Source organism: Kryptolebias marmoratus, linkage group LG6 (assembly GCF_001649575.2).
Source record: "Kryptolebias marmoratus isolate JLee-2015 linkage group LG6, ASM164957v2, whole genome shotgun sequence".
NCBI lineage: Eukaryota > Metazoa > Chordata > Actinopteri > Cyprinodontiformes > Rivulidae > Kryptolebias > Kryptolebias marmoratus.
The window spans coordinates 1,753,174-1,768,154 of NC_051435.1; the positions used below are offsets into that span (position 1 = coordinate 1,753,174).

At 47.7% G+C, this 14,981-nt stretch overlaps 1 protein-coding gene across 1 annotated transcript in view; it reads left to right on the forward strand.

Moving 5' to 3' along the window:
• The first annotated feature begins 31 nt into the window (after positions 1 to 31).
• gli2a (GLI family zinc finger 2a) overlaps positions 32 to 14,981 on the forward strand; it is a 79,388-nt gene continuing 64,438 nt past the window's right edge. The window contains exons 1-2 of the mRNA XM_037975930.1: positions 32 to 389; positions 11,845 to 11,985. Of these exons, the coding sequence (XP_037831858.1) occupies positions 11,871 to 11,985 (115 nt within the window). The 5' untranslated portion in view covers positions 32 to 389; positions 11,845 to 11,870. The remainder of the gene's footprint in view (positions 390 to 11,844; positions 11,986 to 14,981) is intronic.

Genomic DNA, 14,981 nt, shown 5'->3' on the forward strand with positions numbered 1-14,981 from the left:
GGAGGGGGGAGGAGGGGGAGGATTGAAAACAGATCAGCAGCCTGAGGACCTCCTCACCGCCGCATGTCTCTGCACCACAGCGCGTCCAGCTCCGAGCCCAGCCGAGCCCAGCCGAACCGAGCCCAGCCTTTTTACGCGTCATGCCCGTTTGGTGAAGCGACGCGCCGCAGCCGGATCGGACCGTCATGGACCGCAGGAAGAAGGTCCAGGTTCGGCTCTGATCGGGGCCAGGCGGAGGTGGAATGTCCCGCACAGAGTTCCCCAAACTTTTCCACGCTCGGTTCTGAAGTCCGGGGAGCCGGACCCGGAACCAGAAAGTCCAGACAAACTTTTTCTTCTTCGGACGGAACGAGAACAGGAGAGAAGCAGGAGAAGCAGGAGCACTGAAGGTAGGAGAACTTTGGCTTTTTCTACTTTTGTCTCTTTTCTTGGCGCAGGAGCAAAGTTCCGCGCGGAGCCTTCCTCCTCCTCCTCGTGCCGCAGATGAAGCTTTTTGCGCAGCTTCTCATCTTTTGCACTTTGAACTTTTCTGACGCAGGAATCTGAAAAATGCGCTCCGGTTTCTGCGCGCCAGTGTGGGTCCTCCTGTTCTTCATGTCTGCTTGTAGAGTGGAACATGAGGAGCAGGAGGAGCAGGAGGAACATGAGGAGCAGGAGGAACATGAGGAGCAGGAGGAACATGAGGAGCAGGAGGAGCAGGAGGAACATGAGGAGCAGGAGGAACATGAATCATGATGCCTCCTCTGTTTGCTCTGCAGCCGCAGCGTCAACAAACACTTCACGCCTTTGTGTGGCCCTTTAGCACCAATATTTGCTGTTGGATCAAACATGCGCTGCTAATGAGCTCCAAACTCACTTCTTATCGCCCGCCGTGACAGGCGGAGGCGGGGGATCAGGTTTTCTCCTGTCTGTGTCCGTGTCTGTTTGCAAAATATCTCACGAACCGCTGGACGGATTTTAATGAAACTTTCAGCAAACAATCACTGAGTATAAATCTAGAACTGATTAAAGTTTGGACCCGGGCCAATTTAAGATGGCCGCCACAGCCAACTAAAGTTGAAAATCACAAAAATAGCAACAACTCGGCCAGTTTTGCAGACACTGACCTGAGTGTTGGTGTGGTAGTAGCTGAGGCTGATCCCCGACATCTACTCTGAGCACAATAGTTTTGTTTAAAACTCTGTGTGTTAGCAAAATATCTCATGAAGCACTGGGAGGACTTTAGTGAAACTTTCAGGAAGTAATCATTGGATTAACACCTGCAACTGATAAACCTTTGGAGTCAAGCTGGTTCAAGATGGCCGCCAGAGTTAATCAGCCTTAGTAACTCGGGCAGTTTTACAGATATTCAGCTCAACAGGAGATGATGCTGGTCTAAAACTCGGCGGGTGATATGCATTCGTTCAAGGATTGCTCGGCTTTTAATCTGATTGTTTATATTCCAGAAAAAGAAAAGTTATTTTTATCAAACTGTGTTTTTGTGCAGCTGCTTTAGGTTTTTGAGACGTTTGAGGAAGAGTTGAAGTAAGAAAAGGGCCTGAAGGTGTGTGTGTGTGTGTGTGTGTGTGTGCGCGTTTTCCGCTCCACATGATGACGAGCTCAGTCAGAGCTGAGGCTGATTTGCATGAGAAGAAGAAGAAGAAGAAGAAAAAGTTTTAGTGCGTTTGGTCTTTGTGAGGGATGAAGAGTTCCAACAGTTCGGGCCTTCGGAGGAAGAAAGGACTGAAGAATGGATGAGCCTATTCAGCTCAGGGGCTCCGCTCACACACACACACACACACACACTATAGTGGCCATGTCACTTTCATCTCCTGCAGCCCCCCCACCCCCAGCTTCTGCTGTAGCCCCCATTTTCACACATGGCCTCTGCCGCTCAGGCCCCCGCTTTATTGATCTGCTGCTGCTTTTCTGGAAATGTGCAGAAACTGGAAGNAAGCGATGGAAATGAGACAAATGGTTTGTGGTGCCGCTGGTTGGTTTTATTTTCCTGTTTCCAGTTGTTACTGAAACTTCCTGCTGCTGCGCTCGATTAAACAGCAGATACAAAGATGATCCGAGGAGGGGGGGGCTTTTTTTAAAGCAAATACTGATGAAGTCTAGCGTACAGGGACAGAAAGGAGGGTTGGAGGAGAGGGGGAGGAGCGCCTCCTCCTCCTCTTCCTCACCCGCTCCTGCTGAGTAAACCCTGAAATAAAGAGGGGGGGGGCTTCGAACCCCAGCCCGGCCCGACCTGAGACCTGGACCCCAGGTTCTGACGTGGGTTGGTTTATTACAAACAGAAAGATTAAATCCCAGGAAGTCGTGTCAGATGACAGAAAGGAAACAGAATCTGCTCCCTGATACGTATCACCCACCACCATGACAGGCGAGCAATCATGTAATTATTGACCGCTGACTCAGCATTCAGACCGTTGTTGTTTTCCAGGTTTTATGGTCTAACTTCTTCTTCTTAATTTAAAACGTTCGGCTCCTTCAGGAGATCAGAGCGGAGACCTTTTGGGTTTTTATCACTTTTAGACTTTTTGAAATAAATCAAATCCATGGAGCGGCTTCAGCTGCTGCGTCTGTTTCTGGCTCCTGGTGCTACTTTTAGCTTTTAGCTGTTCAGCCTCGTTGGTTCCCATCAGTTTCCTTCAGGACAGGGAGGAATTAACGAGGCTTTGATGGTCATTCAGAGGTGTGGGGGGGTGAAGGGTGGGCTGTAAAAGGCAGGATGAGTTCAGATCTTTCACAATCAGCCGCTCTTCAGACGGAGAGAAGAGTGGAGCTGGCCGCTAACATTCATCTGTAGAGCTCTTCACTGAAGCCCGTTTCCTTTGCTTTCAGCTGAGGGGTGAGGGGGGTGAGGAGGGGGGTGAGGACAGTCCCTGCTTGTTTTAACACTCGTTGTTTCACTCCCCTCCAGGCGCCCTGAAGTGTGGGAGGTTAAAGCGTTTGCTGTGAAGAGGCTGTTTAAACTTCTCGGCATGCAAGAGAACATTGAGGTCCAGGCAGAAAGCAGAAATCCCAGATTTCCCGCCGTGCGTTCTTTTAAAACGCGTCACGATGAACATTTATCAGGCTGATTGAGCTCATCCGTCACTGCCCAACAGGAACCGCAGCGCAGTTTAAATCCCTCCTGTGAGTCTCTGAGTGTCTGAGGCCGATCCGGAGAGTTTTCCCCCGGTGGGATCCACGCCGTGTCATCATTAACACGCTCCTCCACCGGCTCATCGGAAACCCAGTTTCCCAAAAGCATTTTAACATCATCATTGTCCGTCTGCTCACAAAGGAACAATGGTGGTCGGAGCTGCAGGTCTTGCGGGGGAACTCTGCCCGGGTCACGGGGGGTCAGCTCATCTGAAGGAGGGGGATGGGGGAGCAGCTTTCATTATCTCAACTCCAGATAAACTCAGAACAATGGAAAGAGACGGCCCGTTTATTTACTTCTTCACATTTCACAGTTTGTCAGATCCGATCAGAGTTCAGGCCGGTCGATGCTGGATGTTTGGTTTTATTAAAGACAGTGATGTGTTTGAGAAGAGAAGGAAGAAAGGCTGCAGGAGGACGTCTGATTGGTCGTCTGATGGACCGCTCAGGCGTTCAAACCTCACATCGGTAGAGTTCACCGTTTCCATGTTTGAATTTACACAAAAGGCTGGACTCTTAGAGAGATCTGAACCAACCAAACGCTCCATCAGACTTCAGAATACCTGAACAGCTGCCCAGCTGCATTGTGGGTAATGGAGGGGGTGCAGTAAGATCTCACAACTAAAAGAGTCAAGATTTCAGATTCAATGTTTGTGTCGCCGCAGACTTCATGCTGAGTTCACACGGTGGTTTGTTGAACAGGGCTTGGTTCTTGATCGGGTTCTTGAGTTGGACCTCAAGAGGTCAAAGGTCACACAGCTGTAATGAGAAGGTAGAAGGTCATGTCCAGCTGGAGAACTGGTCTGAGGTCTGAGGAGAAACCAGATCAGACAGAAACCTTCCAGATAATGTTCAAATATCTTTTCTGGTGGACCCTGTCCTGTCCCAGCTCAGCCCATCCCGTCCCGTCCCGTTCTGTCCCGTCCCAGCTCGGTCCGTCCTGTCCCGTTCTGTCCCGTCACAGATTATCTCGTCCTGTCCCAGTCCCGTTCTGTCCTGTCCCAGCTCAGCCCGTCCTGTCCCGTCCCGTGATCTGAGTGTCCGTTCCACCCCTGGTTAGGACCATAAACGTATTTAATCTGAAAATAACAGGTATTCCTTGCAGGACTGCATGTCCCCTCCACCTTGCATGCCGTGTAAAGTCTTAATAAAGATCTTGTTCGACCTCAGAGCTCAGCATGCGTGGTGAGGACGACTCTCAGCTACTACCACCAAGATTTTACCTCAGTGTCTGTAAAAGTGACAGAGTTGGAGCCATTTTTGTTGATTGGCTTTCAGACAGAAATATGTGTTTTACTGCCTGAAACATCTCACAGGCTTAGAAGGAACATAATGATGACCTCCTGGAGGAACTGGATGGTTTCCACCCAAACTGAGCAGCGTTTGGACAGAGAGAGGCTCTCTGCTGTGGGTCTGATGTTTGTGGGGAAGCGTGGAGGGCGGGGTCACGGTGTTAGCCCTCCCCCAGCGCCTGAAGTGTGGGGCTGCTTCCTTACGTTTCCATATGATGGCAGATATTAGGTTCCACGTGGTTGTGATGGTCTGCCAGGCCACAGTCTCCTCTCAGACTGCAGCCTGAGCCGGGATCTTCACACATATGGTTGTCTTTAACGCGGCGCTCCTCCCTTCATCTCCTCTCAAACCAAACCCAGCTCTCCTCGGCTTCAACAGGCAGAGGGTTGGAGACAGAGTCCTGCAGGGGTGTCAACAGGTGGCTAGGGTTCGAATAACAACAGGAAACACTGACAGAAAACAGGATTAACATCTAATCATCTAAACTCTGAGGAATTTAGTTCTTAGTTCCACAAACGACTACTTTTAATTCAGTTCATCTGTGACTATTTTTTCTCTAAGAATCAGTCATTAGTGTTAGAAGTTTGTTTTTTTGAAGCCTGTTTCTGTGGGATGAAACAGTCTCTCAGGTGAGTGAAATCACCTGGATGTTTGATTGACCTGAAGGAGCCGAGTGGTTTAAAAATCAGCCTTACTTCGTGTCCACAGCTTAATCCTTATTATTTCTCCTCAGTGTGGGCTTTAGACCTGGATGGTTTCTGTCAGAGGAGAGCTGTTCTGTAGGTTTTATTAGTTGTTTTTTCTCTTTGCATCTATGCACCTTTCTTTAGTCAGGTTTTTTAGTTTCACCCGGATTTTTCAGTATATTTCCAGTCATTGGTGCCAGTTTGTCTGTTTTCTTTCTTCCCTCGGGTTCCCGTTCTCTGCCTCTCTCACCTGTGTTTAATCTGTGATCACCTGCAGGATTTATGTGCTCCGTCACTCTCAGGTGGCTGCAGAGTCAGATTAGCTGTAAAACATGAAGCTGGGGTTTTTTTGGTTGATGAAACTTAGAGAAAACAAAACCATTTGTTGCTTTGAAGGCGTTCCGTTCAATAAAGTGAGCCCTCACCTGGTGCAGTGCTTTGTCAGCTGCTGTGGACCCCAGCCCCTCTGACCTCCTGTTAGACCCCCCCCTGCCTCTGAAGGCCTCCGGTCGGAGCAGGAAGCAGCTCTGCAGAACCACAGACGCTCCGTCAGCGACCAGCAGAGGTTCTGCAGCCGAGCTGCACCGCAGGGAAACCTGAGCGCGCCGTCTGCCCTCTTTAATTTGTTCTCATCTTCGTCTGTTGGCTTGTAACTCTGCGAACAGACGCAGGAGCGCCGTGCACGCCGTGCACACCGTGCGCGTCGAGCTTAAGTGTCTGCTGAGGTCGCTGACAGCTGAAGGAGTCCAGAGTGAGAGACAACAACACGACCCGAGACAAATGGTTCAGAGAGGAAAACACCTCCGCTCTGCGGAGAGATATATGGTACGGGGACAGCTGTCTCTCTCTCACACACACACACCTCTTACTGCTCAGTTCTTCAGCTGTGACGCTAAACAATGAAAACAAACATTTATATTTAGTCCAACAGTATAAAAGGAATTTTTGAAGTAGTCAGTATCTTACCTGCAGCTTTCTGCTTGGAGAAGCAGGGCGATCCAGTGTTTTCATTTCATTTATTTTATTGATATGTTTATGACTTATCTGGAAACTTAAAGCCCTGCCTGATTGTTGCAAACAGCCTCTGATTGGCTGATCTTCGGCTGTTAGCCGCTCTGTTTGGTGAAAATCCTTCTTAAACTTTCAGATTCCAGCTGTTTAACCTCTGTCACAGATCCATGTGGACTCCTCCCTGCTGGGGATGAAGCAGCACAGAAAGAAAATGTAATAAAAGAAAAGAAACTGCACATCTGTTCTGTGTTGGTGGAGGGAGACGAAGAGATCAAGAACAGGATATTAACATTTACTGACAGTTCAGAGGGAGCAGCTCGGCCACAGAGTTTCTCTGCTGGTTAAATGACATCACTTGTTGTTAGTTCCTCATTAATCTGGATCGTCTGTGAGTCTCTTTGCTTTGGGACTTCAGTCTCTGTAAGCGTTTAAATGAAATGATGGTTAAACTGGAAGATCAGAAACAGGAATCATTCGAGGTTCTAATCCATGAGCCTTAAAGTCTTATTACTGCTCGTCCGTTATTCTTCAGTTTTATCATCGTTTTGGACGTGTGTCTCCTCCTACGGCTTCGGGAAAACAAACAAAACCTGCAGCTTGTGCTGTGGGAGACAGAATCACTCTTTCCCATCAGAGCCGTCGGACTGTCTTATTAAGAGTGCTGTCAAACACAGATGTGGCGTTACCATGGAAACCCTAACGAGCCCTCGCAGCAGCTTTAACTTTTTACTCTTCTTCTACAGTTTATACTCGAAACGTCGGCCATTCATCAGAATATTTTTTTTAGACACCAAATCTAGATTTTAAAATCTTATTCATGAGCACATGTCCTCTGTCCCTCTGTCCTCTGTCCGTCTGAGAGGAGCGTTTTGTCCTGAGATCTGGCTCCGTTTCCTGATCCAGAGTGGACCACACGGTTCTGCAGGTTCTCCCGAGTCCGGGTGGAGATGCTGACTCTTCACGAGGTGCCGGCTGAAGGTTCAATGGTCACCTGCTTCTATCAGCAGCTTCCAGCCAGCGGAGGACTGTTGTGACCGACAGGTGGACGGGTGGACAGGTGGACGGGTGTCAAACCAAGGACAGGTGGCCCTGACGGGCTCCAGATGGACTTCTTCTTGGTTTTACCTCCAAAATATCCAGAGACACAAAGTTTCTGGCAGTTCAAACCGTCCTGGGAGGACATTTCTGTCCCAGAAGGAACCTTTAATTTACTTCCTGTTTGTCATGGAGACAAACAGGAAGTAAATGCTTCCTTCTTTAGTCGGTGCAGCTGATTTACCAGCTCGACGGCTGCAGTGACCAACAGCTTCTCAAACTTTCCCCTTCTGGTTCACCACACGTGTGGCTGCGTTCCTGCTGACTTTCATGAAGAAAATGTTTTTATTTCCTGTGGAACGGGTCAAACATGAACCGTAACGGACACGTTGGGGTGTATAGATTAAAAAGAAGGTTCCCAGTCCTGCAGGATTTCACTTTTCATCACTTCAGTCTTCTTCACTTCCTGATGTTGACTCTAACATGCGTCATATTCAGACTGAGTCGTCTCTCAGGGATTATATTTGGTAAACGGGTGGAAACCTGAGCAAACTCTAGACTTACCCAGACTGAAAACTTCTTTGGATTAAAAACAAAGATGTAAACTTAAAAACATGCAACTTTCAACCTAAAACAAATGGATTAAAGGAGTTTAAGAACCATCCAGACCGGCGCAGGAATGTTTCTGTTGACAGATGATCCTCAGAAATGGACGTCGGGCTACAGAGACCTTTACGAGAGGACAAGTCGAGACTCAGACGGGGCACATTCTCTGCGGGTGAATCACTTGGATCTAAGGACTCAGAGGTCAGGAAGTGGAAGAGATGTGAGGCGTTATCCATTAGGATGATTCAGAGCTTTAAACTCCACGAGAGCACTGCAGCAGAGATCGGCTTTATCTGCTTTTAACTCCAACAAAAGCTCCAAATTACAGTTTCAAAAACAAGAAACTCCAACAGCCGTCAGCTTCTCTGAAGCCCAGCAGGAGTCTGGGGTTTCTTTGTGCAATAATCTAAGTCAGGGCTGCACGATGTACCAAAACTTTATCATCATCGCAGAATCAGAGAGCCTGAGATCAGCATCACAAAGAGTTAAATTACTGATCGAAACATCAGTTGTTGTTTTATTTTCTTTAATCCTGAACTGTGAGATATGAAAGTTAAAAAGAGTCAATGAGAGTTTGGGTGTTCAGTCAAACCATCAGTCCTAAAGCAGACATAAATATCTGTTTTTATCTAATATTGGTCAGCTCAGAAGTTGAACATTTTATGGTTAAAATCTCCTAAAATGCTCCAACTTAACCTGTGATTGATCTAAAATTACTAAGATTGAAACTTTCCTGCATCTTTTTAACTCTGAGACACTGGATCAGATTATTTCAGGAGCATATTTGTAACTTATATCTTAATTTTACTTCCTTTTTTCATCCTGAGACTTCCTGCAGCAAACCAGAGTTTGGTAATCTTAACCACTCGTCCAAGATAGCATCATATGCATGAAGAAGACCTGAAAATATGTCAAAAAAAGCTGTGTTTTGACTTTTACTGGTTGTTATGTTACCCTGCATGGATGTGGCCGTCAGAAACCTGAGCAGGGGCCTCTGCAGGCAGCATAGGGGCAGCAGACCTCACTTATCCATCTGCCAAGTGAGCAGAGTGGGCCGCCGCGGTTGGCGAGCGTGCACAAGCTCGCTGCATGCGTGTGTGCATGCACGCGCTGGCAGCAGACAGGGCCTACCAGCACACGGACTGCCAGCTCTGAAAGATAGGAAGGAAGAAAGTACGGAGAGCTTTTGATGTGTGTTTGCATTCCTTTCAGTGTTGGTGAAAGGGGAGCTGCTGAACGGTGGTGGAGCGGAGGAACACTTGAAACTGAACGAGGCGCTAAGAAAAACACACACCGGCTCTCATAACAAAAGTCCCGCGCGTCCGAGACAAAAGGGGGGTGGAAAGTAAATTAACTGGAGGAGAGGAAGAGGAGGTCAGGGAGAAGGAAGAAAGGCATTGTTTGAAACAGAAAAGGCCAATTATTGATTCTTCTCATCTGAAAATAAACTCATCTGAGCTGCGACGGCACTTCCAACCTGTTTGCTTTCTCTCGTAATGCCAAATACATTTTAATGTTCCTGCAAATTTTTTGTTGTAATTGTTACAACTTCAGAAAAGAGCTATTAGATCTTATTCTAGTGTCTTTATTATTCAGTCTCCAATCAGTTGTCAAACAATCCCAAAGTTGTCTCAGTTTTTTTACAGTTTCTGACTCATGAAAACTAAATTAAGACGAGTTTGAGACGAATCCCAGACTCGCTGTCTTTGTGACCAGTTTGAGATGAGATTTGTTTTTGTAAATTTATCAAACGACTTACGGGAGGAAACTGAAAAGACTTTTTGGACATTTTAAAAGCTCGTTTTCGAATGCCAGTGAGACGGTAGTTTTAGGAGCAGAAAACATTTAGGTATGTTTCTGTCAGGCTCAGATCTCCAACAAGAAGAAAAAGTGTAATTTCTGCTCTTCCTGCTGTTTAACCCCTTCCTGTGTCTGGGTGGATGAACTTCAGTATAAGTTCTTCTTAGCGCAGCAGCCCTGCCCTCAGACGGATTCCTCTCCCTGAATGTTTGGAGCAAACGTCACTGAAGCTGTTTTTTCTCGAAGCTCGGTGGTTGTGTGGGAGTAAAGAACAAAAACAGAACAGCCTCGCTTTAAAACTTGGGACTTTTTGACTCTTTTTGAATCTGTGGAAACTCAGGACTGAGAGAGCCATGGTTTCCTGTTCCTCTGCCTTCCTGGGCCTTTGGGTTCTGTTTGGACCGGGTGGACTCCTGTCCTGGTCTCTGAAGTCCTGGAGGCTGTGGTCACGTGGCTCCGCGGGCCGGGCGGGGTGGAGGTGGGCTGCCCAGCCAACCAGAAGATGAGAAAAGAAGCATACCCTTGTTGTTTGCTCGCCTTTGGCCCCCGCCATCTGCCCGCCGGTTCCTGACACCTGTACCAGCCCGTCAGAGCCGGGTCTGTAGGGGGGTAAGAACAGCTCAACAGGACTGGGTGGTGTCGGGGTGAAGTTGAGGCCACTTTTTGGGCTAAATGTGCTTAGATGTCGTTTTAATTCTCCACTTTGAAATCCTAAAATCTCTAAAAGTGTGTTTATCTTCTTCCCAGACGGCGCCCTCTGCAGGTTCCCCATCTGAGTTTTGGCTCAAAGTTCAGAGGCGACTGGGACGCAAATAGTTGGCGTGCTGTAAAAGCTCAGAGAGAGCTATTAATGCGGTGCCAGATGTTCATCAGACGGTGATTCTCAGTTATTCTTTTAAGGCGGGGGGCTGCTTGAAAGGCGAGGCCCCGCTGCATTCACGGCCAGCAGAAAGGCTCAAATTAAACTTCACCAATGAGACGCTGGCGGGCTCGTGGACGTCCTGGCAGCGGGGGAAAGAAACAGATGCATCGTAAACCTGTTAGTCGCCCACCTCTAATCGGCTTACACTGGCACCGCCGACGGGTCGCAATGAAGGACGACATGTTGGAAATCCACATGAACACTTCCCTCACAGCAAACATTTCATCCCATCCTTTCATCGAACAAGAAACAGCCAGTTGCCAGTCTGCAGCCCAGTTCTCACATTTCATATGTTCACTGAGAAAACGACTTGTTTAATCAGAAAAACAGATCATTTAGAGTTTGATGCCAACAGGACATCTCAAACGTTGTTCCAGGAGGCTGAGAAACATCTGGAGGAGCTTTTCTAACTAACGAGGTTAATTATCTGCAGGATAAAAACAAACATTTTGAGGTAAAGATGGGCTGGAGGAACACTTTCAGAATAAAGTTCCTGAATCTCCGTCATCAACAGATCTGAGGACTCTGTGAGGTCAAAGGTCAAGGCTGAGAGCTTGTGGTCGTTCCTGTCATTCTGAACTTCATCCTACATGATCATCTGTGGCGACCTGCTGGAGGTCGGGTTTTATTTGACTCAATCTCCTGACTTCAGTTCTGATGGAGACGAGTGCCGTTATAAAAACTCTGATTTCAGCAGATTTAAGATTGGAAACAAACAGGTGTTTAGAGAGGATCTAAGATGTTTGGTTTCTGTCGGAACACAGCAGGTTGAACTCCAACCAGCTCCCGGAGAGCGGGCCGATCTCTGGTGTGTGTGTGTGTGTGTGTTTGCTCTCAGCTGAGGATGATCTCGTCGGTCCCACCAAGGCAAACAAGTGGCACGTTGCCAAGCCGAGGAGCTTTTGACACGGCCGTGAGGAGGTATTGACACAGCGTGTGTGGCTGAAACCTCAGCGCTAAGAGCCACTCACGGCTACAATCGGAACAGAAGGAGCAGTGTGGACTCTCCACGCCGACCCGAGAGGGCGGTTCTGCTCCGACCCGACAGGATTTCAGCAAACTGAGGAACCCGAGACGAGTTTCTGGCATCATTTCCACGGATGGAATAAAAACAGACGGACAAAGAGGAAAAGATTTCTACGCTCCCGGTCTCTTCATGATCTGTTTAAGCTGCTAAAAATGCATTAATTGAACCTTTCGGCTGCTGTTCAGTCATAGTTTTATACGTTAGGTCAGAAAACTCTTGGAGTATTTAAGGTTTTTACTCCTTTAAACCCTTTTTGTTCCAGAAATCGGTGTTTTGTTGGCGTGAAACGGCTTCCTTCCTGGCCTCGCGTTCACGTGTCTCCTCTTCTTCTGCAGGTCGTGAGGGGAAATCGAGAAGCAGCATGGAAACTTCAGCTCCCACAGCCACCGACAAGAAGGAGTGCAAAGGTTCTGGTCTGGATGGAAGCAGTTTCTCTGAGCTGCCCAAGAAGCCGTCTCCGACCGGTCTGAGCAGAGGTACGGCCGCCGCTCTTCTTCTTCTGCTCCTGCTGCAGTGAGCTGAAACATTCAGGCCGCTCGGATAAATATCTGGGTGGCACATGAAAAGAGTCCGACCCAGAGGCTGAGGGGGGGTCTTTCTGAGATGTCAGAGAATGGATGATGAAAAAATGTTATAATGAGGCTGAAAGACCTTGTTCTCACCTCCCGAGTGTAAATTTCATAAATTACTAAAAATCAGCTGGCATGGCGGTGGACAGCGTGGCGTTTGAGAGGCGGGGGAGGGGAGGGGCCATCTTTGAAATGCTAACAAGATGTCGTCGGGCATTGTGGCATTATTTCTGCCTAACGATGGACTTGGTGGCCTGCCACGCGGCAAGAAACTGGGGCGTTGCAGAGCCGCCTGGCACCTCCACAAACGGACCACAAGTTCTTCAAACAAGGCGAAACATCGTGTCCACTGCCCACGGCGTGAATTATTCACGCGGCTCGGACCATTGTGTGCCGCGTCGGCTTCCTGACCCGGCTCCGCTCGCGCTCACCCGTCAGGGCTTGTTTGTGCCTGTGAGGTAAAAGATTCCCTCTAAAAAAGGCTTATAATTAAAATATGAGTGCTCATGTTTTCATTAGTGTGAAGGAAACTCTTCATAATGAGGCTGGCGGAGCTCGGCGGGCCCTCCGAGGTATCGGCGTTATAAATTACTAACGCCTGCTGGTGGACCAGAGCCCCTCCAGAAGTCGGCTGGGGTCCGCTGCAGGATCTGCTTAATGAAGGTCCTGGTGGCCTGCCATCAAGACGAGCTCAGAAAGTAGGACGTTAGATGATTCTGACCCTCTGTTTCTACAATTACTCCGTTTTGATGGGGTTTAAATTGGCGTGGACGGGCAGGAATAACAGGAAGCAAATATTTAAATCAAGTGGCTGGTTTCATATTCAAAAAATCAAAAGTTATTCCAGACTTCATTTTAAAGTTCAGGAATATTCAACCCAGTGGCACAGATAAGTTGAACTAATCAGGAAACATTTCTGCAGGTGAGGACAGAAAATCGTGTTTCAGGCTCGTTCATCCTGCAAGATTTATTCTTCTAGCTGAGGAAACGACTCCAGGAAAATGATATCCTGATGTGATTATGATGCCGGCTTTAATGCAACCTGTGCTGTTTTTCTAATCCCAACATCATTTTAAATATTTAACCCTAACCTGTTTATAAAACGGTAACAAACTGGTGAAAACTCAAAGTTTCTGTAAAACTCAAGGAGCTGAAGAGTCGGAGAAGACTCCTTCATGTTTATTTATGTGCTGATAAAGTATTATTTCTGGGCCAAGCAGGAAAAAATACGAAGTTTCTGAAGATATTTTGAAGGGCCGATGCTGGACGTGCAGACTCTGCAGTCCTGAAGTAGAGACGGAGACAACAGGAGACAGAAATACCTACGACTTCATGGGTAAACCGGATAAAACGTGGAAATCTGAAACTGAGCTGTTAACATTTAAACAATCAGAACAGAGAAGAAAAAGAAGCTGAACAGTAAACTGTATCTGAAACCTAAAAACAGCAGAGCCAGTTTACTGAAACAGATTTGGAAAAATAATATTTTAAATAAAGTAAAATATTTTGAGAAGTATCAAAGTCCCAGCAGTTAAAACGGCACAAAGTGAGCGGTGGATGTTTGAGTTTAAAAACCATAAAGATGAAAATGCTGAGTCAGCAAAACCCCTCGTCGTGATGTCAGGTCATCATCAGGAGAAGGAACTTCAGCAGAAGCATCCTGAGAGCATCTTCAGCTGCTCCGTTTGGGATGAAGTTCGGTTTTATTGGGACGAAGTTCGGTTTTATTGGGACATTCCTGCAGAATTAGGAACATGATGTCCGGTTTGTTGGGGGAGTGAGGGGAAGGAGATCCGAGGCCTCTGGTCTCTCAGGTCTGGGTTTGTTAACGCTTTGAACCGGGCGCCCACATCAGGACCCTCAGCCCGCGTGTTTCCACAACCCGACTCCCCGGCTCGGAGCAACATGTGTTCAGATCAGACAGGAAAACAAAGGAAGACCTGGGATTCAGCTGAGACGGGGGTGAAGATGTTCCTCAGCATGAAAGCAGCTCCAGGGCTGTGAAGACCAGAACATGTCCCTCCTCGGGTCGGGTCGATGGAGGAGGAGACGTGGGCATCATTCGTCTCTCTGGGAGCAGAGCGATAAGCAGCCGGCTGTTAATCACCGTTATCACCGCTAAGGCTTCAGCCTAAAGGGTCTCTGTAAGGTGCTCTGGAGTGGGTCACAACCCCCCCACTACCCCGCTCCTGGTTGAGAAAAATGTCCCAAAGAAAACTCAACCCCCTCCCCATCACTCCCCGTCCACAGGCCCACTCCAAAGGGACAGCCACTAATCTTCCTGAGAAAAAGATTTGCTTTTCTTTCTTTACTCCCAAATGAGGCTCTTGCACTGTGGAGGTGGGGACAGGGTTATGCAGGGATGACTGCATTCAAACCAGAACCCTGCACCCCCCAACAGATTTAACTCCTCAGACCTCCACCTTTTTAAAAACAAAGATTTGATCCTCTGATGCCTGAAGTGAAGGAAGTTTCTGCAAAAAAACAACAAAAAACTCAACTTCCTTCTGTGACCAGGAGGTTAGGACTTCCTGTTGTAATCATCTACAACCATAGAATGCTGTCGTTTGATTAAATAAACTGTTAAAGAAGTTTAGAGTTAAAGTTAGACTGTGTGACATCATCACCGAGCTGCTGGAGACCAACCGGAAAACGTGACTCTCTAAACGTCTCTGAAACTCAGTTTAATCTCTGAAACTCAGTTTAACATCTCAAACTGACAAGGCGAGGCTTGGCTGAACTCAAACTCACAACGACACAACAAAGTTTTAAGGATTTTATTGCCAGGAGATTGGAAGTAAGCTCAAAGTCTGTTATCGTCTCACTCACGTGATTGGCTAGTGGCGGGACCGGAACTGGTAAGTCCTCTCTAGCTGGGTTTAGCGTAGCAGACCGGCTGGTCT